General features: G+C 42.2%; 1 protein-coding gene across 1 annotated transcript in view; it reads right to left on the reverse strand.

The window, feature by feature from the left end:
• Positions 1–3,001: 3,001 nt before the first annotated feature.
• The window catches only part of ntrk1 (neurotrophic tyrosine kinase, receptor, type 1), a 32,869-nt gene continuing 13,156 nt past the window's right edge, over positions 3,002–22,714 (reverse strand). The window contains exons 6-17 of the mRNA XM_055227935.1: positions 22,085–22,227; positions 21,852–21,990; positions 16,857–17,189; positions 15,049–15,066; positions 14,907–14,965; positions 13,954–14,056; positions 9,647–9,799; positions 9,021–9,151; positions 8,635–8,807; positions 7,066–7,306; positions 6,198–6,356; positions 3,002–3,217 (exon numbers count right to left, since the gene is read on the reverse strand). Coding sequence (XP_055083910.1) covers positions 3,032–3,217; positions 6,198–6,356; positions 7,066–7,306; positions 8,635–8,807; positions 9,021–9,151; positions 9,647–9,799; positions 13,954–14,056; positions 14,907–14,965; positions 15,049–15,066; positions 16,857–17,189; positions 21,852–21,990; positions 22,085–22,227 — 1,838 coding nt within the window. The 3' untranslated portion in view covers positions 3,002–3,031. The remainder of the gene's footprint in view (positions 3,218–6,197; positions 6,357–7,065; positions 7,307–8,634; positions 8,808–9,020; positions 9,152–9,646; positions 9,800–13,953; positions 14,057–14,906; positions 14,966–15,048; positions 15,067–16,856; positions 17,190–21,851; positions 21,991–22,084; positions 22,228–22,714) is intronic.

The following is a 22,714-nucleotide window of genomic DNA, read 5'->3' on the forward strand; positions in this document are numbered from 1 at the left end:
CCCATAATTTATGATTTTATCAATGCAATTAATATTGCATTTATATTGTATTGCTTTATGGTCCATTAAATCAATGATTCTTAACCACAGGGACAGAGGTCCCAAAGTAAGCCTGAAAACACTTTCATGAAGGCCACAGGCACCAGAATATACTGCATTTAATATGTGAATGGGGCCCAAGTAACTTTAAAGAGAAAAAATTGTTCTTACCTGTCCCTGTTCCCGAGAGCTCTTGACAATCTCATAGTTTTCTGCTTTAATTTTTACCCGCAAAATACAGTTTCTCTGAGGGCCTGTTTTACTTAGCACATGAAAGCAATAGCCTATCCATTACAGGTCCCAGGAGCTCACCATAGAGGCCTGAGAAAGGGCCTGAGGTGTAGGGGCCCAAGGATGAGGGGTCTGAGAAGAGGCCTGAGAAAGAGGGGCCGAAGCAGGTGTGACCTGAGGCGGATGGGCCTAAGAAGGGGCCTTAAGATTGACCTGAGGAGGGGCTGTGTGGGGGAGCAGGGGGGCCAGGGGAGGAGCCTGAGGAGCGACTATGCTGCGAGCGGAGGGGTCTGAAGAGGGACCTGAGGAGAGGGGGCTGAGGAGAGGCTTCAGGAGGAGGGCCCAAAGGATGGGCCTGAGCAGGGGCCTAAGGAGGAGCATCCTGATGAAGGGCCTGAGGAGAGGCCTGACGGGGGGCTGTGTTGGTGAGCAGAGTAACTAGCAGATTGTCCCTCTGCAGTATGAGCCACTCTGCAGACTGTGGTGTACATGTGTTTGAGACAAAGTCCACTCTGCACAGTCATAAGACTCTTCTTGCATGTGTAATGGTTCTGCACATAAGTGTTATTTCTTGTAGTTCAGGTTCAATCATAAACAGTGTATAAATAATGGGACATAGGCTCTGCCTGTCCCATCTCTGTGTGTACATGTGTGTTTGTGTGTGTGGTGCTAGTGAGGAGAAAGGAGCCGTGGGCTGAGCAGGCACATGGTTCTCTTTATTCAAACAGCAAACATGTACAAAGTGCAGCCTGGCATAGTCATGTATGTACACAGTATTTACAATGGTGGAAGAGGCTCCCTCAGCGGGGACAGAGTGAATCATGTTCAAATGGCACCAAAATAAAAATTCATTTATCAACAAGGTCAGAATGAGTGACGGTTAAGTACTTTAAAAACACAGAGCATACTTATCAACAGAGCACTGTTCTGCTGCTAAGAAGAAAACACTTAAAGAGGGAGTATTTTACTTCTGTGATTTGTTGAAAACAACTTATGCTTTATAAGTTTCACTTATAATTTTTGACGCTCTGAGTCTCCCTCCCTTTGCTCTCAGCATTAAGTCACTCCCCCTTCAGAGCGCTATCACAACACAATAAGCGTACATTCTGCAAATGAAACTACTGCACATCATATCACTTTGTGAAGTATCGTGTACAGTTTTGCATCATGCTTTTGTATATTTATGGAGGATCATCATGTGGGAGCATGGATGATATAAGTTTGTGGGCGGAGCCTTGCACAGAATCTTAGTTAATTGTAAGAGGATTCAAATGGGGCCTGGGAGAGATAGGTAAAATACACAAACATGCACGGATGACATTTAAAACCTCTTCAGGCATGTTTTTGAAAGCTAAAAAAATACGATTTTACATAATACCCCCTCTTTAAACATTTCTTATAATGAAACATTATAACTTGGTGAAACAGCCTCAGAAGTTCCCTACTATTGTGGCTAAATAATAACTTCATACATTTTAGTGTAAGCTCAAAGTCTAAGGCAAGATATATACAGTACTTACAGCCGTGAGTGTTTCTGCCATGTGACTATGGGCCTTAGGTGGTGCTACTGCTGCACAGGGGGTGAGGGGCTGCCAAATGCTACAAAAACCCTCCTGCATTCATTTGAATGCAGTTTAAATGGCCAATCCCAGTAACAACGATGAACTTAGAGCTTTGGAAGAATCTTTTAAGTGGATGTCACTTGTGTCCAGAAACAATGAGAAATGTGAAATATATACAGGAAGTAACAGCACTGCTCATACACCTCTGTCCTTAAAGGCCTGTACTTGATTCGTGTTCACATAGTTGAGCAAAATGTGTCTTGCCCCAGTACAGATATATTGCATAAGCAACTCTTGAGGTCAAAATAAATCTTGTGTGTGCGCTGTCTGCATCTCATATTAAAGTGTTTTATTGTCAGAGAATCAGGAAGTACATAGTTAGCATGCAAGTTGTTAGCTTCACGGCAACAAGTTACGAAAAGAGCTTATAAACTCATCGTGGTGAATAATTAGTATGCTCAGAATGCATAAAGTAAGTGAAGAATAACTTTGGACCACTGCAAACTGTTTAAAATGATCTAATTATTCACTGAGATAAGTGAAATATCAAAGCGTAGTTTTGCTGTCACTAACAAAAATAGCATGCTAACCGCTCACTCTGACAATAAAACAGTTTATAATTAGATGACAGATAGATAATCAGTGCGCAGCAGACTCATTTAGACCTCAAGTTCATTTGCAACAAGACTTCAACAATTCAAGATTAAATGCACCTCCCATTTGTAAATCACACACAACACACCCACAAACTGCACAAGCTATTTTCAGTTTATATTCGCAGTTTGGTGCCGGGAATGAGAACTGAGGCCCTATATTGCATTGTCCCCTTTCAAATAAACGAATAAATAAATAAATATCTGTACTGGGGCAACACACTTTTGCTCAAATACATGGAACAAAATTGGGTACAAGGCCTTTAAGAAAAATAGTCATCCAGACTCAAACATCAGTGTTCTGTGGGAAGGCTGACATTTACTGAGGCCTCTGCAGCTGACCTGGGACAGTATCATAAAACATATCCCAAAGCTCAGTGCTAACCCCTCTGAAAACATTTAGACAAGTCTCACACAGCAAGCATTCAACAGCAATACGTGACCTCAGCATTCATACGGCTGTGAGGGGACAGCAAAGGGGAAGAGGAGGAAAGGTGTCCCCAAGGAAGTGCACAAGGGTGAAGAGTGTCCCAGGATGTCCGGGGACTAGCCCAGGATGTCGAGGTACACGGGCGGGTTCTTGACCAGAGCCAGGAGACGGCTGTGGATATCCTTGATGACCATCCTCTGCTGGGGCTCGCGGTGCCAGCAGCCCTGCATCAGAGCATACACCTCTTTGGGACAGGTGCGGGGCCGCTCCAGCTCCCGGCCCTGCGTGATGCATTCAATGGCCTGTAGGAGAAACAAGAGTCAAAAATTGTATTGTTCTGTAAAGTCTTGTTAAAGCACATGTTCTGGAAAAGTTACATGCCATGGTTTGAGTTCAGATGATTCTTTGCAGTACTTGGACAACTTTTTGTTGAAAAAAGACCATGCTGACAGCCCCACATAGCTGCAGATCACGGTAGCGAGCAACGGATTTGGAAACGACTATAACATTTTCCTTGCAAATCCAGAATGATCTCTGTTTTTATAACGGTCACAGCTCGAGCCAGAACCAAAAACATGCAATTGTTGTTTTTTTTTGTGATGCCTTTTTCCCTGTCATTTTGAATAGTTTAGTGCTTCAGTCATTGATTCTGTAGATTCTGTAGAAATCTGACATTTTTCACTCCCATGTGTCCCATTTTTTTTCCTCGTAAGCAGCCATATTTCTTTTGATATATGCCTACCATGAGTGTCCCTGATTGGCTAATCCACTTGTCATTCACACCCACGTGGGCGCTTTATCTGTGACCAGACTCATATCTTTGTAAAATATTAAAAAAGTGTATATTCCCATTATAACATAATGCATAATGTCTCCTTGAACCATAAACAAGGAAGTTTTGACAGTTCAAATTCAACCTCAAAATCTACTTCAGTTTTCAATGGTTAGGAACATAACAAAGCAAAAGTAGTAAAGTACAGTACTTTACAAATACAAGTACAGGTATCTGTACTTTAATTAAGTACATTTTTAAGTGGATGCTTTTTACTTTCTACTCCACTACTTTACTGAAAAAAAAGTATTTTTTGTTGTTGTTTGAAACCTGCTGAAAAGGCTGTGGGGTTTATTTTTAACAGTCGTTAGTCGTTTTGAACAAACAAAAATAAATAAATAAAAACATGATAAAAATCCATACAAGCTTTATAAAATCTCAAAATATGTGTGAAGTACTTTTACTTTTAGTACATTAGCACATTTTTAAACAGGTACTCTCATATTTTTACTTAAATAGATTTTTTCATGTGATAATTTTACTTGAGCATTTTTTGCTCTGGCATCTGTACTTTTACTTACAAAACAAATCTGAGTCTTCCACCACTGTCAGTTTTATACTATGACACCAGAGGCACATAGACACGGTCAAGGACAGTTTTAGGGTGCACCCGCTCAGCTGCCCCATCAGTCCTGCAGGCCCACATCAGTGAAGACAGTCTCAGAGAGCCAACGCGATTAGGATTGAGCGAGAGGAAAGTGATCCAGCGCTCCTAGGCAGAGAGCGCAGTCTGTGGCCACAAAAGAGCGCCTGAGCTGAGAGCCCGGCTGTAAAAGGCCAGACCCGCCGCCTGGATTACTACCACCATCGATCAGAGAGAGAGGAGAGCAACAAAACATCTGCACGTCTCCAGCACCAAAAACAACAACATCCAAACATCTAGACTGAGCTCGGTGTAACTACATGAGCAGGTGGACTCTCAAATGGAGGGCAGGGGGCGCTGTCAGTGATATATTATAAGGCTCAGATAGAAAGTAGGTTCTGTTGCTGTGACAAATCTGGCAGCCATTTTGTGAGGGGAGCAACAATAAAATTCGGATTGAAAATGATGTAAAAACAGGACCAGAAAATGTATTAATTAAAGTTTAAATGAGCGTATAATGGTGTGCGTACTCAAATCCTTTGTTGATGCTGATGATATCAAACCTGTATTATGTGGCCAGTTTTGGAAAAAATCTAACTTTATTTTTGTCAAATTTAAAATGTTTTGTTTTATTGACATTTTATCTTAAAATAATGTGGATATACTGTATATTTATTAGCTGTACATTCAATTTCTATTAGATATTTATGACTGTAAAACACTTACAATGACCATATTGTGGAATCTATACTCTATTACTGTTAAGTCAGACCTACTCTGCAAAATCAACTTTTATTTTTTACCATGTTATAGTTTCCTTCTCATTGACCCTCTGAAGTTGTTTTTATTTTGCCAATCAACTCTCCTTCGCACCATCACCATCATACGCCCACTGCTCTGTACTTTTCAAGTAATTGTATTTTCTTAATGTGAGACGCGTTGGATTTGGCAGCATTGCATAGTCATTTTGGTACAAATGAAAAAAAAAAAAAAAAATTCTGCTACTTTCCATTGAGGTGCTGAAAACTGTGATGCTATTTACGTTGACAGTTCCCATTAGGCACAGCACTTTTCTAACACTGAAGTCAGTGCACTTGTTTCTTTTATTAAGTCATCAGATGAATATTGCAATTTAAAATGTGCAAAGTATAACGTAGTGATCTACAGGAGTCATAGATTATAACTATTGCGCAGATACAATAACAACATGACTTTTTGAAGTCATGATGCATTCAGCAGAGATACAGTGACTCAATAGAGATACAGGGACTCAAATGTGTTTCTATGTGACACATAAAGCCACTGAGTCGAGCAAAGAACCTAAGATGTGCCCCTGAGCCAAATTATAGGCAACAACCCAAAGAAGAAAAGGCTTGAATTTCAAAAATCAATAAAACCTCCTTGAAAAAATCTAATGAAAGGCCGATTTGCGTTCATCAATAATTCAGTCCTGAGAGGTTTTTCTCAAAAGCCCTCTTAAATACTATACACTTTTCTGAACTGTTGGAAACAAGAGTTCAAGCAAGTTTGAAGACTAAGTGTTTTGAAAGGTACTTTATATTTTATTTAATTATTTACTCCTGTGTGTTTGTATTTTGAGATGTATCTGTCCAAAGTCCTGGACTTTTTAAGTTTTTTCAATCTCCTGCTTCTCACCCTGGTCCTGGTTCTAGCCCTGATTTTATTTTTGGTCCTGGGTTCTAGTCCTCGTTCCTGCCCTGGTCCTGGGTCTAGTTTTGGTTCCAGTCTTGGCCCTGTTTCCTGTTCTGGTCATGGGTCTGGTCCTGGTTGCAGTCCTGGTCCTGGCTCCAGTCCTCATCCTGGTTCCAGTCCTATCCCTGGTGCATGAGTGCTGGAGGACACCCACCTCGCTGTTGGACAGCTGGTACCAGGGCTGTTTTCCGTAGGTGAAGATCTCCCACAGTACCACCCCGAAGCTCCAGATGTCGCTCTCTGTGGTGAACTTTCGGTACATGATGCTCTCGGGGGGCATCCAGCGAATGGGCAGCATGGTGCGCCCGCCCACCTGCTCAGAGGAGAGGGGCAGACCACAGCTTGGATTAGCATCAAGTTAGCATCAGGTTAGCATCAGGCACAACAGTGGCGTGTTCTGTTGACTGGGAATATTACCAAATTATTATGAGGTAAAGGGTATGACACTCTCCCTGATTTTATCATTTTAAAATGTGAGAAAAAAGAACTAGTTCATTTGAAACAGTTTACAGTGGTCCAACGTTATTCCTCGCTGACCTTATGTGTTCTTAGCATCCTAATTATTCATCATGATGAGTTTATAAGTGCTGAGCAGAGTTTTGCTAACACAGTAATGCTAACAACAACTACTGTGCTAATGTGCACTTTCTGATTATCGGACAATAAATCGCTCTATAATCATATGCACACAGTGGACTTACTTTGACCTCAAGAGCTGCTAATACTATATATGTGTACTGGGTTAACATTTGGCTGAAATACCTTGGGAAAAAATCATGTACTGGCCCTTTAAAGTATAAAAGTCACAAAAGTATAATTATCTAGCAATAAAACAGGAACTAAATGCTCTCGATTTTGTACATATCATTCATGGGGCCTATGGGGGATTCAAACAGAAAATCTGCAAATGTTTAACCTTGTCATGTTTGTTGTTATGGATTGGGTCCAGTCATTTGATAAAAATAATGGAGAATGTTGTGATGAACTCCTGTATGTGAATGCAGAAGAGTGCGGGGGCTCACTCTGTAGTAGTCGGTGCTGTAGATGTCCCGGGACATGCCAAAGTCTCCGATCTTCACCACGAGTCCCTCCCCCACCAGGCAGTTGCGTGTGGCCAGGTCACGGTGGACGAAGTGCAGGGAGGCCAGGTACACCATCCCCGAGGCGATCTGCGCCGCGATGTGCAACATCTGAGGCACGGTCAGCTGCCCCACAGCCGGCAGCTTAGACTCATCCAACATGCATGCATCTGGACCATGGGCCCTGCAACAGCAACACAGACCAGTGAGTGTAACACTGTGGCCGTCAAAAAGCAGAGGGGAGAAAGGAGGGACGTAAGGTTAGAGCTTCTGATGTGTGGAGACACATTCTTCTCATTTTGAGTGGACCAAAAATGTATTAAAAATAATGAGCTGGAAGTTTGGGCAATATGGCAAGAAATGTTTTTGTATTCTGAATTTGATTTGAACATATACATGGCATTTAACACACAGTCAATGTTTTCTTTCATAGGACCAAGTTCTGTCGTTGTGTCTTTAGGCAAAACACTTAGTGTCTAGTATGAATGTGGAGTTTGCCTGTGTGAGTTATTGGTGATGGAGGGGCCGATGGTGCAGACTGGCACTCTTCCTTTCATCAGTCTGTCCCAGGGCAGGGGTAGTACTTTGAGAAGCTTTGACAAGCCTGTGAAATGCATTACAAGTGTAAGGTATTATTATTATTATTAATTAAAAAGACTCAAGCTGAACACTGACCATTTTAGCCGATTGGATTTTGAGTCAATTAAGATGTGATTAATTGCACAGCTCTGACAGGCAGTACGTAGATGATCCTTCTGTCATTATGAGCTGTGGAAGCTGCTGTCTCATGACTCGCCCACTGTGGGCGAGGCTAATCCGATTTGGAGGTGCAGCACAAAGTGTCTCCAATCATGAATGACCACATTGGCCCACTCACATGTGCTCAGCAGCAGGTGGCTGTGCAGACAGGAGGCCAGCTGTGGTAGAAGGCACTGAAGGCCTCTGAGGTCTTCTAGTACTAGTACTTAGGGGTATTAGTGATGCCATAGTGAGGTACCAAATAATGGAAGGATTGTTAGCAGTGACCTGAGCAACAGCATAGGTCGTCACAAGATGGCCGTCACATTACAGACACAAAGATATTTTAGTTTCTTATTTGGTCATTTTAATTCTACAAAGAAGCCAGGGAAAAAGGATATTTTCACGAATAAGACTTAATGAACTAATTCACACGTCTTGTTTCTGTGTAGACTCTGCACATCTGATTTGGTGACAGGTGCGTCGGAGGAGAGGTATATGACCTAACGACGGTCAGAGAGACCGAAGCATTGTATTAATAAAAGTGAACCAACAGTGAGACAGTCAATCAACTAATTCACCGTTCCAAAAGTGTTAGTTTAACTAAGCTAGCAGTCAATAAATTAACAATTTACAGAGAAAATTCACAAAATAATATAAAATAAGCTTTCTTGTTGGCAATAAAGTATTTAAAGTAACAAAATGTTGTGTAGTCCTTGTAGTTTCTCAGAGAACAGATGAATTGGATGTAATGAGGCTGTAGTGTGCACTGACCGGAGGAAGCGGTTGAGATCGCCATGGCGCATGTACTCAAACACCATGGCGAGCGGCTCTCCGTCTGTGCACACCCCGTAGAAGCGTACGATGTGCTGATGCTGCAAGACTGTCAGCAGCTCCGCCTCCCTCTGGAAGTCCTGCCGTGTGGACTCATTGGCATCTTTCAGAGTCTGAGAGAAAACCAGCAGTTAGCAACTACAGACACACTGTCCAAAACAGACCACACTATACATGTTTGTGATACCTCACATGAGAAAGCTCTCAACAACATACACACAGTCAGCACAACAGCGTGGCAGTTCAAAGGGACAGGAAACTGCAGTACAATACTAAAACTTTTCTGATATTTAGATGTAATATGACCTAGGTGACCCCAGTCTTACCTTGATGGCGACCAGCATCTTGTCGCTGTCTGGGCTGAGGTTGGCACACTCAGCCAGGTAAACCTTCCCAAACGCTCCCTCTCCAAGCTCCCACTTCAGCACGATGTCCTGTCGCTTAATGTGCTGCACACCTGCAAGCAATCAGCCGCCACAAAACAGTCAGAAACACATTCACACAGTCAGACACATACAGCCTGGAACATACAGTCAGAAACACAGCCAGAGCCATACAGTCTGAAATATACAGTCAGCCAGATTGCTCAGAATGTCTCTCGTGTGTTTGGGTGTACATGGAAAATGCCACATATGTGGGCATATCAAATGAAAATCTAAGATGCCTCTTCAGTTCTGACAGGGTTCTGGTAAGTCATTAACTTATATTTGTCTAAAATATTAGTATCTATTATACTCCTGTACTGTAAACAATTAAGAGTAGTATTTTCAGTATAGTGAACTCAGACTTTTCAGGCAGTGATTCACCAGAACCCTTTAGAACTCAAGAAGCTACATGAGAGGAGAAACACATACCAAAACCTTTTGTCCAGATGACAACATTACATTTTCTTTTGAAATGGAACCTACCTGGATGACTGAGGGATTACACAGACATATGTGTGGACACTTACACATGTCTTTGTCTTTGATGATGCCGCAAAAGTATTGAGGGTTCTCCACAAAGCTGGACAGTCCAGAGTCTTCATCAGAGGACGGGGGGCTGCTGCCCTTCATGAAGTGCAGGGACACAGCCAGGTCGTCCTCTGTGCCCAGAACAGAGGAACCTGAGAAGACAAGGAGAGGACATGAGCATAACCGGCCTCACACTGTCTCTCACTTTTTAGTTTGGACTTATTAAAGAGGGAGTGTTCTGCTTTCTACCATTGTTCTAGTGTTGTTCCCTCATCAAAAACATGCCTGACGAGATTTTAGATGTCATCCATGAATATTTGAGTATTTTTAGTGATTTTCTTTGATTTTCCTTACAGTTAGCAATAAGATTCTGAGCAATACTTAGCTCACAAGCCTACGTCACCCATGATCTCACACAACAATTCTCCATAAACCTGATGCAGTGTGCTGTACTTTCATTAGTGGAGATGCATGCTGATTGTGTTGTGATGTCACCCTGAAGGGGACATGGAGAGCAAAGGAAAGAGTGTCAAAAACAGCATGTTAATATGTTGTTTTTGGTGAATATAGCATTTTTAAAACAATAAAAGGTGACACGGTGATCTAAATATGTTATGTGTTAGCAGTTAATACCCCATAGAAGTGCAATAACCCCCTTTGAATATTCCTTGTGGGAAATCAACAACTCTTTGGAGACCTGGCCTGTTTCACTCTTTTGTTAGCCCTTTACTGTAAAAATCTGTCACCTGCTCACACTGGAATCCACCAGCCCCACCATCTTGCCACACCCTGCACCCCTCTGCACCCCTCTACATCACAGTGCTCAATATATTATGGACAGGTCGTAGAGTTTCATCCTGGGTGGGCCTTGGGTGTAGTGGGTGGGGGTCTGGCTCACATTTATAGATTATTCACTGTTCTATGGATATATGTATGTATGTGTACTGTATATGATATATTATTGGGTGTGTGTGTGTTTATTATGAGTTTTTTTTATTTTATTTCTTCTATTATTATCATGATTATGGCCTCCACTGTTGCATCTCCCTCTTTACTTAACTACAAACCTCTGTCTTGCATCCCATATTCCTTCCACTTAATGTTCCTTTCCCTCTTGTAAATATGCACTTCATGTTGTAAATATTGATGTTTGCAAAAATTAAAGTTAAATACATGAAAAGAAACAACCCAAATCCCAACTCAGCAGTGACATTGAGACGAAGAGCTGAAAGTCCTCTTCATGTGCTGCGCGTGAGACGCACCGATGACAACAGGGCGGCGCAGAGTGGTTAGCCGGCCCGATTAAAAGCCCAGAGAGCAGTGCCAAATTGTAAAGGCCCACTCAGCGAGCCAACCACACATCCCCCTGGGCCCCGAGAGCTGCACAATGGAACAACAAAGAGAGCGCTCGCATCGGCCGGACGGGCAGACGGCAGCACAACACTCAGGCAATCAGAGCCACTTAGGAGCAGGAGCTGTAAACACAGGGCTCTTTCCATAAATCATGTGTCCATCATCCATCTGGCCAGCTCGGGGAATGGGCCGGCCACAGAGGAGGAGGAGGCTACAGGAGAGGTAATCAAAGACCAGTGCTCTGTTCTAGTTCTCTCCGGAGCAGCCTCACGGGACAGGCATTCTGACTAAAACATCACAGTTTAGATTCTTTAGCCACTTTTCATCAGACACAAGGCTCAAAGTGCAGGGCTCTCCGGTAATATTGTCCCCCTGAGAAAAGCTCGAAATGAACTTACTGCAGTTTTCCACAATTGTCAAGACAGTAAATGCCTTTCACTAAATATGCCACTAACGTTATAGACTCATTTCTCTGCCCTGGATCACTTTTAGATCAAACATTGAACACAACTAATGCAATCTTTTTGACATAAGACAGAACACAGCTCTCTTCAGATGTTATCTTAGAATTGACAAGTGTTTTGGGTGAGATTTCCAATGTTCTCAACCTTCAAACCTACTCCATATGGTTATTGATGATTATGAATATTTTCTCATCATTGCTCTCATCATTTACTCACCCGAAGTTGTATTTGGTATCTTTACCAAATACAACTATCTTTACTGCTCTGTACTAACTTTGTTTTCCAATTTTTCTTGATGTTTTTTCTCTAATACTCTTAGGATTTGGCAGCGTCGTCATTTTGGCACAAATGATAAAAAACTTGCTAGTGTGATGTGCGGCTATCCACAGGAGCCGACAACTTCACAGCTTTTCCTGTGATGAGATTTACAGCAAAGAGCTGTAAACGTCCCATTGGGCGCTGCAGTTTGCTGGAAGTAAGGTGACCTTTTTTTAAATGAATATTGTCATTTAAAATGTATAACACATAACATCATGGATGTTATGGATTATAACTTTATAACAGACACAATATATCTATGTTTAAAACACTTAAAAACACTTAAAAAACATGTGTCTTTACCATAGACTGTATATATAAGTGGACATAGCTAGCCTGCTAGCCTCCACATTCCAAATATGAAGTGAGCATTTGAGCGTATTTGGCTCCATTGACTCCAGTTCACTTTTTATTGAAAAATGGTGGCCCTTCTCTCTGTAACTGCTGCTGTCAGACTCCACATTCTGAACTTAAAATGTTCATCTTAACCTGCTCCACATGATCCTGGAGTTTTTATTTCATTATTTCGACCAATCAGGAGCCTTCTTTCCCTGAGGTCAGCTCCCACTAGCATTAGCAACAGGTTTAATTAACAGCTATCGTACTTCGGTGCTAAGCACCGAAGGTTTGGCAGTGGACAAGCAAGAATGGGCGAGTATCCACAACAAACACACTCCTGGTTGGCTCTTTGGTTGCACACTCAGAATTCCAAATCTGGTACATGGCTCCATACTGGCCGCTATAACTGCTAACCTTAATTGGCTTCATTTGAAGCTGTACGGTACAGGTAACACCACACTCCCTCAGTCCACTTCTATATACAGTCTATGGAGAGGCCCTAGATAACTTTTGGTCAAACACTGAACACAATGTGCACAGTCTGCAAATGTCTTAGTCTCTTTGTCAAACAACACATTTGTCACTCAACACAAGATGTAAAAAGTGAACACAAGGAGGGTAAATGTCGACCACCAACACAACCCAGAAACTCTAACACTTCTTAACTGAATTTACAATGAACAAGTCTCTCCTTTGATGTTACATCAGAAATTATAATTATTACTTTTTAAAGAACACATATTGTGCTTGTGTCTGCAACCGAATGATCATTATAATTTGGGCATTTTAAATCGCAATATTCATCTACAACAACTTTATAAAAGAAACAACTCCACTGACTTCCTCGTTAGAAAACTGCGGTGCCCAATGTGCGCTGACATCACATCACACTAGCGAGCCCTGGACATTTGCACCAAAATGACTATGTGATGCTGCTATTTGCAGAATAGGTCTGCTTTAAGATATATTTTTTGTTTTCTATGACTCTTAAAATGGAGGCTTGCTGAATTTAAAATGCATGACAGGTTTTCATGTTTTTTGACTTGGTTTGGTGGGATAGCACCTGCAGTAAATATTTATCACAGTTTTACATCAGTTAAGTATGAGCTTGTGGAAAAAAAGTTGGAGAAAAGTACAATAATACAGGAAGTAGTGTTGAATTATAAAATGGAATACCTCTATGTCCACCTACGTCATCAGTGTGTACAGTTTACACACAGGGACACACACGTGTGTCGGACAGTTTAAACCTTCATTTAACAAAATAAGGCCGACATCATCTATTTTTTTCTGTCTAACAATAGCTATTGTGCAATTTAGACAAGTTTTAAACATTATGGTTGCAAGGTAACAGTTATGAAATTACCTCTATATCTGTCATATATGCTGCTCGTTTCCAAACAGGAAGAAATAAATTCTTTAAAATGTAAACATGTGATATCTATGTAAAATCTTGATCATGTATGATCAAATATGATCATGGTAATTATCTTTGAAGATCACACTGAGGTGGAAAATCGCTACATAAAAATGTGATCACCAAAGCGCTTTACATCGAGGAGCCACTCACATATTCATACACCATTGTACACACACACTGGGGGTGAGGAGGGTCAAGTGTCTTGCCTAAGGACACAATGACAGCATTCATCCGTGAGAGCTGGAATTGCACCGCTAACTTGTGAGTCAGTGGATCTGACCGCTCTACCAATGAGGTTTGTGTTGAGAACAGGATTTGAACCTCCAGCCTTCAGCTCAGTGGACTTTAACAGTGGTGAAGTTACTGAAGGTGTAAGTTAAAGCGGTGCTGCAGTTGGGTGTGGTGAACCTACGGTGAATGCCGAACTTGGGGTGATGTCCACATTTATTCAGAACCACCAGAATCAGCAGGAGGAAGAAACAGGCGAAGAGCGCTAACCCCACTGCCACGGACACCTGCACAAAAACACGTTACTATTAGCAATGTATTGTTACTTAAGTGGCACATGAAAAGTTCACTTTTATACACCTCCAACAGGCACTCAAAAGACTTTACATGAAAAGTCCTATTGTCCTACTTTACATGAAAGGTCCTATTACACAAAATGGATTCTTGTGAGCTTTAAGCCAGGTTAGAGTACTGTCCTCAAAAACATACCTGGAGTTGAGTTTTGTTTCAGTGATCCTTGTTTGAGTAATCCTGCGTTATTAGTCTGCCTGCATCTCCAAAGCTCAAAATCCTCTCATTAACAGCTACCTTTTACCTTTTGTTCAGTAGAGATGGCAATTCCAGGGCTGAAATTATCCAAATGATTGTAATGAAGGTGTATGGAGTTTACAAACACAGTGCAGCACTTCCTGTATTACCACATGACATCACAAGGTGGAACAAAGTGTTTTCTGTTTGAAAGAAGAAACTCAATACGCAGGATTTGTGTTAAACGTGTGAATGAAACAAAACACAACTCCAGGTACGTTTTTGATGAGGAAACAACATTCTAACATAGATCAGAATATAGCATAATATAGTACCTTTAAAGGCCCTGTACATAAGCAGCTCTTGTTGCTGTCTGCATCAAATAACATTTTATTGTCCGATAATCAAGAAGTGCACATTAGCATGCTTGTTGTGATGGCAAACCTCCGAAAAGTGCTTATAAACACAATGCAGTGAATAATTAGGATGCACAGAATGTATAAGGTAAGTGAGGAATACTAGAGTAAAAATCAGGTTCTGAGTGACTAGTTACTTTAATGCAATCTGGAAAACTCATCATAAAACCAATCATGAAGGTTCCTCCCATACCACAAACACGCGGCTCTCCAGGTTCTCCGTCACGGCCAGCACGGTCATGTTGGTGGGAGCTGGAGAACAGAGAAAGTATCACAGTGAGCTCCAGGACAGAAGATACCAGGAAAGAATTATGGAGCAATGACGGAGGACCTACTTGGGACGACATCAGGGACTAGCATGTAGCACAGACAAAACACACGTTACAACTTGGATAAACTCATTCATCTACACATTGTGTTCTTCAGAGATGGTTACATTATGTCAATGCAAGCGGGTCAAACAGGAGCATTTGAGATCAAAATCAATCAAAACAGAGCATAACAAATATTGATCCACTCTGACGGCGTATGATTCTTTTGGATTTGTTTGGCAGGTCAGATTTCAGTCTCTCAAATGCTCCTGGACGGGTTTAAAATGGGAACTCTGAACAGAACCCTACTGTCAAAACAAAAACTGCTAATAACATTATGATCCCAACGTCTGAAAAACTGCAATTTGATATTTTTCTCCAAAATGATTCAGCCCTATCCAGGATCATTAAAACTTGTAATGGAACTAAAGAGAGGAAAGGAGAAAAGGAGAACTAAAAACATACACACACACGCAAACAAAGAACGTACCCTTCATACCCTGATATACACACTCCCTTTTTTTTTTTACTGTCTGCATTATTGTCTCTAATATCACAATAAAAATGATTTAGAAAAAACTTTAAAAAACTTGACAAGAGATTAAGATGTGAACTGATACCTAATCCAAGAATCCTTTTGTATTTCAGAATATGAAATACAATAATCTCATCAAATGTTTGGTATTTCATGTTGGTCACAAGCAAAAAGACAACAATAAAACCCTTAGAATCTCCACTTAGGATCATCAATAGAAAACCACAACAATGTCATTACTGCAAAATACTTAGAAAACATAAAATGCTAAGATTTGGAAACATTTGCACAATTACAGCTGTGGTTTTTAGTCATTGTTATCTTGGCCTTCATCATCAGAGGTATAATACTCCCTACAACAGAAGCATAGTCAGGCTGAACTGTACATGACTGGACTGAACTGTCACACTGTCACGGTGTCTTGAGTGTTCATGTCTGCCTGTGCTGAGTCCTGTACTGATGTAAACTTCTCCGTTAAAACTCCAGCCTTATGCCTCTTCTCATCAACTCTACAACTCTAACTACAACAATTTTACAACAGGACAGAGCTCTTTAATGTCATTAGTCGTTTTATCATGACTGAGTTGTGTTATTTGTGTCTATAGATTGCTGTTTTATGCCGTTTGTGTAATCTATAGATAGAAATTAACTCCAAGAGATATATTCTGGTACAAAGCATCTTGTTTCTTTGATAGATAACCCTGTACATGGCCCCTGTAAAAGAAACTAACTAATTAACTAAACTAAACTAGTAAGTCTTCCCTAAAACAGAAGATTAAGTTGTTCAAAATAAAACTTTATGTGCACTATGTTTAGTTTAGTTTCATCAGAACCATTTAAGGCACATTTCTTCATACAAACCCTCAACTCTACTCCAAAGCACAAAGCTGATCTCTGTTGTTGATTTAAATCGACTGAATCTCAATGCAAAAGTTAAAGGTAACTTTTGATTGTATTGACAGTAACATTTCTACTGAAAGCTCTGTCATCTGTCTGTATGGAGACAAGCAGATGTGGTGAATACCTGGAATGTTCCACAGTGTTGTATTAAGCGTATCTATCTAACATTTATTTCATGTCATCAAGTGTTTATATTGCTTGAAAACACATTAAAGCATGAGCTCTTATCTGTAACTTGCTCTGGTGCTGTCACCTGCTTTTCTATAGTAATAGATATGTTTAATGTCATTCTGTGGAACAATGCAGGCAACGCAATAACATCACCATGGACACAAGCAGATAACATACAAATATGTCATAGTACACCATTAAATTGAATAATCTAGTTGTTGTGTACCTGGGATGATGCCCTCAGGGTCAAAGGGGTCAAAGGGGTTGTCCATGAAGCTGCCGGTGGCGTTGGCCTGGTCGCTCCCCAGTCTGTTCTGGGCTAGCAGTGTGTACAGGCCGTTGTTGATGTGAGTGGGCTTGTTCAGGTACAGGCAGCCATGCTTCTGCGAGCCGTCGCTAGAGTCGCTGATGATCTTCGTGAAGGCAAAGAGCGTCTCCTGCAGCACCGCACCATTGTACAGCCAGCTGATGGTGGGCTCTGGGTTTCCGTCCACCGCAAACGGGAAGCACCAGTGATGCATGGGCACAGCGTCCTTCAGGAAGAGGATGTGAGCTGGGACTGAGGGAACACACATGGTCAGTAGAGTTTAGTGAAATCCTGGTTTAGTCCTGGTTTAGTCCTGGTTTAATCCTGGTTTAGTCCTGGTTTAGTCCTGCTTAAGTCCTACTTTAGTCCTGGTTTAGTCCTGCTTAAGTCCTACTTTAGTCCTGCTTTAGTCCTGCTTTAGTCCTGTTTTAGTCCTGCTTTAGTCCTGGTTTAGTCCTGGTTTAGTCCTGGTTTAGTCCTGCTTTAGTCCCGTTTTAGTCCTGCTTTAGTCCTGGTTAACATCTGGTTTAGTCTGGTAGGTTTAGTCCTGTGTAGTCATGGTGTAGACCCGTGAACAGGTTAAGTCCTTGTTAGGATCTGGTTTAGTTGTATTTAAATTCTAGGTAAATCCAGTTTAGCCCTCAGCAGTCTCGGTTTAATCCTAGTTAAGTCCATTGACTGTATAAAGTCCTGACACTATAATGGCTATGATTTAAAAAAGCTTTTTAACCAAATAAAAAAACATCTTCATTTCCTCTCTCAGCTTTTGAACAACTTCAGCCACTGTTTTATCAGTATATGCCAAGATATCATCTGCATGCATCATTATTTTAGCACTACACACAGTCGGTATGTCATATTGTGAACAGCAGAAGGCCTAAAATAGAGCCTTGCGGTACTCCCATCCATGCTACACCATCTTAAGGGAAATTCTTTCACAAACCGCCACTACGGTTACACGCACGCCAGGAAAACCAAATAACTGGCCTAATCCAATTTAAACAAATTTTTCAAAATGAATATTAACCCGGGAAATCCAAGGTGTCATCAATACATTTTCAAAGATGCTAATAACACATCTGGAGAAGCAGGAAAGTACTAGAAAACCTGCTCCATGTAACAGTGCAGTTTGAGTTATATTAAGCACAGACTAGGAGAGGCATTCAACTGTACGAGATAAGAAATATTATCTCAAATATTAGACGTGTGTTTGGACATTTACTCATTTTAGATCAGCAGCAATGGGAAACTACACCATCCCCACCCAAGACTAGCATATGTTGTTTTGTTTTAGTCCAATATGTGGAAACTTAATGGAGTGTCAATGTTTATTTGTGTTGAAAATCAAATGCTCAAAGTAAATGAGATGTCACTGAATCCAGTTATGCCAAAAGCGAGGTTATATGTATAAAAGTTTTTCTATTGGTGATTATAGCTGTAACGTTTTAGTTTTAATGTGATATTACAAGATGCACCTGAACATCTCGTAGTTCCCGTTCATACCAATTGAGTTCTTTGACCTGCTGTTTTGGGTTTTGTGCAGGTTTAGGCCAAAGATGATTTGAATTTGCTTGGTCTGTAGCACACTCTGGGTCCTCTGAGCATGTAAAAGTAGTGAGTGACTTTTAAGTGAGTAAGGGGTGAGTGCTCGTGGCTGGTCAGAGTTTCCATGGTGGATACAGATCAGACCAGACCTCTGACCTGCTGATGAATTATGAATAGGGCTCGGGTCTACATGACGACCACACGGTTACCTGGAAGCCCCCGTAGTGCACTCAGCTCCCGGAAACAGGGGCAGACCATGGAAAACACTGACCCTGCTCTTACCCCCTGACTTCCCCCCGACCCCCTGGACCTTCCACCCCATCCCCTCAGCAAAGTACTGTCTGCTGGGTAGACAAGACAAGTACATGTGACCAGGGATGTCATGATATAACATTTTTGAGCTGACAAAAAAAGGAAAAGGCTTGGTGTCTCCTCATAACATTTTTAAACATTCAACTTAAAAAATTAATTATAGCCTATTCACCTTATTCCTGAAGTTGCCGTTGGTGCCGCCACTGTTATTCGAGTAGGCCTGTCATGATAATTACTATATCAACTTATCGTTATATAATATATGAAAACTAAAGCGAGATATTTTGGGGCTACGTATTTAAAATTTGTACATTTGTTTACATTTTATTAGAAATAATGAACGATTTGGGGTATTTTTCTTGTAATACCATAACATTTGAGCTGTAAAAGGTTGAATAAGTGACTTCAGTGGCTCATTATTGGTTAATTTAGCAGTTCATGGCTTTTTAATTATACAGTCTGTTCAAAAATGGTTTACTGGGATTATCCTGGATTATTTGTTATTGTGTAAGTGGCATAAAGTGGTTTCCAGAGAATCGGTGCAGTGTTGACTAGTTTGTCAACACTTTACACAAATCAGATTTTAGTGGCAAAACTTTTCCCAAATGCTCCATAGAAATGAATAGGATTCCCACTTTAACCGGAAGTGCCACCACGAAGAAAGCGCAGTTTAGTCACATTTACGGCAAAAGTGGGCAGAGCGAAATAAGGTCAAAGGATTCTGAAGTTGGCTCTGGTTCAAAGACTACAACACCTACCATGGCCCAAAATGTGACTACCTGTCTTTACACTCCTCAATTGGGAAGCGATCTAGGGTAATCCAACAGTAGCCTACATGCCAGCGCTCCAGACACGTCCGCTCAAGCTGCACAAAAGTCCCGAGACAAATTTATTCCATGGGAGGCAATAAAGTGATCTTATGTTAAGTAAGTGGGTGTGTGTAGACTAAGAGCTGCAGTATAAAATTTCACAATATACTTAGAGTTGTGATAGGGCATCTGATTTAAAGGTGCACTACATCACTTTTTTGTGTCCATGGAGACGTCATTGCTTTGGAATGTTCTACAGTATGACATAAAGATATCAAAAATTCCTCGAAAAACGTACTTTCTTACTGTGAGCAGACTCATCTCTCCACAGATCTGACCTGTCTCAGTAGAGATACTGTGAAGCATTACAGGCAAAGCAGAGAGGAGCAGAAGAGGAGAGAGGAGCACAGAGGGAACAGGGAGGTGCAGAGGGAGGAGAGAGGAGGAGAGAGGAGCACAGAGGGTGCAGAGAGGTGCAGAGGGAGGAGAAAGGAAAGGGGCAGAGAAAAGAGGAGTAGGCAGGAGAACAGAGCAGTATAGAGAAGTGGAAAAGGAGCTGAGAGGAGTAGAGAGGAGCAGAAAGAACAGAGAAGAGGAGAAGAAGAAACTCAGGGGAGCAAAGGACCAGAAGAAGAAGAAGACCAGAAGAGGATCAGAAGAAGGAGAGGGAGCAGAGAGGAGCAAGGGTGGAGCAAGGAGCAGACAGGAGCAGAGTACAGGAGAGCTCGTGGGTGGCTGCAGTCGGCTGTTGAGAGGTCATTAAGAGTAATTAAAGGGGCATCAGTTAACGAGTGCGTGACGGGCGCTGATAGATCAGCTCAGCGGAGGGAGGAGCAGAGGAAGCAGGAGAGAGGAGCAGAGATGACCATAGAGATGTATAGAAGAGCGGAAGGAGATGAAAGGAGTAGAGATAAGTATAGAGGAGCAGAGCAAAGTATAGAGGAGTAGAAAGAAGCAGAGAGGAGGAGAGAGGAGGAAAGAGGAGGGAAGGGGCAGAGGAGTATAGGGGAGCAGACAGGAGCAGAGGGAGCAGAGAGCAGCAGAGAGGAGGAGAGAGGAGCAGACAGGAGCAGAGCAGCTTGTGGGTGGTGGTCGGCCGTTGAGAGCTCATTAAGAGTAATTAAAGGGGCAGCAGTTAACGAGTGTGTGCCGGGCGCTGATAGATTAGCCGTACTAACATATTTACAGAGTCACTCAGGCGGATAAGGAGTCTTTCCGGAGTGGGAGGCCCTCCATTAGCGCGCCCCAAATCACATCAGCAGTTATGGCTCTTATCGCTCCCAGGACGCTCATGCCCGGCCCAGCTGAGCGGCGCCCTGCTGTTTTTGGCCTTATTTACTACTCACAGACCAGATTGTTTGGGCTCTAATGTTTGGGCCCTTTAATGTTTGGGCCCTCTAATGTATGGGCGTGTTTGGATGGGGCCAGTGGGTGTTGTCATTCGGAGGGCCTTCACTATCACACTAATGCATCAGTGAGGAGACAACAGAGCCTTAGGGGCCCGCAACTGCACTATGGGAAGCCAGGGTATCCTAAACTGCTGGTAAAAAAAAAAGGTTTAGTCCTAGTTTAGTTTATGGTTTAGTCCCTGGTTTAGTTCCTGGTTTAGTCCTGGTTCAGTCCAGTTTTTCAGTCACGTTTGTCGAAGAAAGTTACATACTGCACCTTTAAAGAGTGGTGATGTTACAATGCTCTTGCACTGGTTTGGTCCTGGTTTAGTCCTTGTTCAGTCCTGGTTTGGTCCGTTTTCAGTCCTGGGTAGTGCCAGTTCGGTCTTGATAAAGTCCTAGTTTAGTTCTTACTTAATCGTAGTTTAATCTTGGTTTGGTCCTGGTTTAGCCCTGGCTTTGTCCTGGCTTTGTCCTGGCTGGTTTACTGTTGGTTTAGTCCTAGTTTGATCCTAGTTTGGGCCCCGGTTTAGTCCCGGTTTAGTCCCGGTTTAGTCCCGGTTTAGTCCCAGTTTAGTCCCAGTTTAATACCGATTAAGTCCCGGTTTAGTCCCGGTTTAGTCCCAGTTTAGTCCCGGTTAAGTCCCGGTTTAGTCCCGGTTTAGTCCTGGTTTAGTCCCGGTTTACTCCTGGTTTAGTCCCGGTTTAATAAAGATTAAGTCCCAGTTTAGTCCTGGTTTAGTCCTGGTTTAGTCCTGGTTTAGTCCTGGTTAATTGCCAGTTTAGTCCTGGTTTAGTCCCGGTTTAGTCCCGGTTTAGTCCCAGTTTAGTCCTTGTTCAGCCTAGTCTTGCTCTCTTACATTGGATGTCGAGGGGCACAGTGTCGCTGTCCGGCCCGGCCTGGTTCTCCGCCTCACAGGTCAGGTTGTGCAGGTTGTCACTGGCCGACACATTGGTCAGATACAGCACATGCTCCAGAGTGGACCCCCAAATCCTCTCCTACAGGGGCCGACACAGGGACGCAGCATTACAAGGAGAGCCGTGCTAATCTACAAGCTAAAAAGTGGGTACTGGGGTGTATCGTGGTACTCACCTGTGTAGTGAAGGGAGAGTCAAGGTGCTCCGTCCTCCATCGGGCTCGGGGGGTGGGGCTCCCGGTCACATGGCACTCGAAGGTGAGGTTGCCCCCCTCCTGGACTCTGTTGTTGGCCGGGAGGATGGTGACCTCTGGGAGGCCTGAGGAGAGAGGGCCACAGAGCTAATGCTAACAACATGCTAACAACATGCTACGCCCACTCATCCTGCACTGAGCACCTGTGTTATGCCGTGTTCTGCCTCCATGTCAAGAAAAGCATCCCCATCTCGCAGTAAATTTATAGTCTCTGTATTGAAAACATATAATCGTCCACAAAGTATACCATTTTTGCACATTTCGGCAGGGGTCTGGCAGTGGTCCACACACAGTTTTAATATGTTATTACCACAGAGACTATAGTAGGACTAACTTGTCTTTAAAGGTCCTATATTACACAAAACAGACCCTTGTGAACTTTTAACCATGTTGTAATGCTGTTTTCTCATCAAAAACATACTCTGAGTGTTTTTTGTTTTCTTCACACATGTTTAACACACAAGCCCTGCATAGTCAGGGGTTCTTCAAACAAAAAACACTCTGTTCCACCTTGTGATGTCATGAGGTAATACAGGAAGTGCTCCACTGTGT

This window comes from Periophthalmus magnuspinnatus, chromosome 16, assembly GCF_009829125.3.
Source record: "Periophthalmus magnuspinnatus isolate fPerMag1 chromosome 16, fPerMag1.2.pri, whole genome shotgun sequence".
Taxonomy (NCBI): Eukaryota; Metazoa; Chordata; class Actinopteri; order Gobiiformes; family Gobiidae; genus Periophthalmus; species Periophthalmus magnuspinnatus.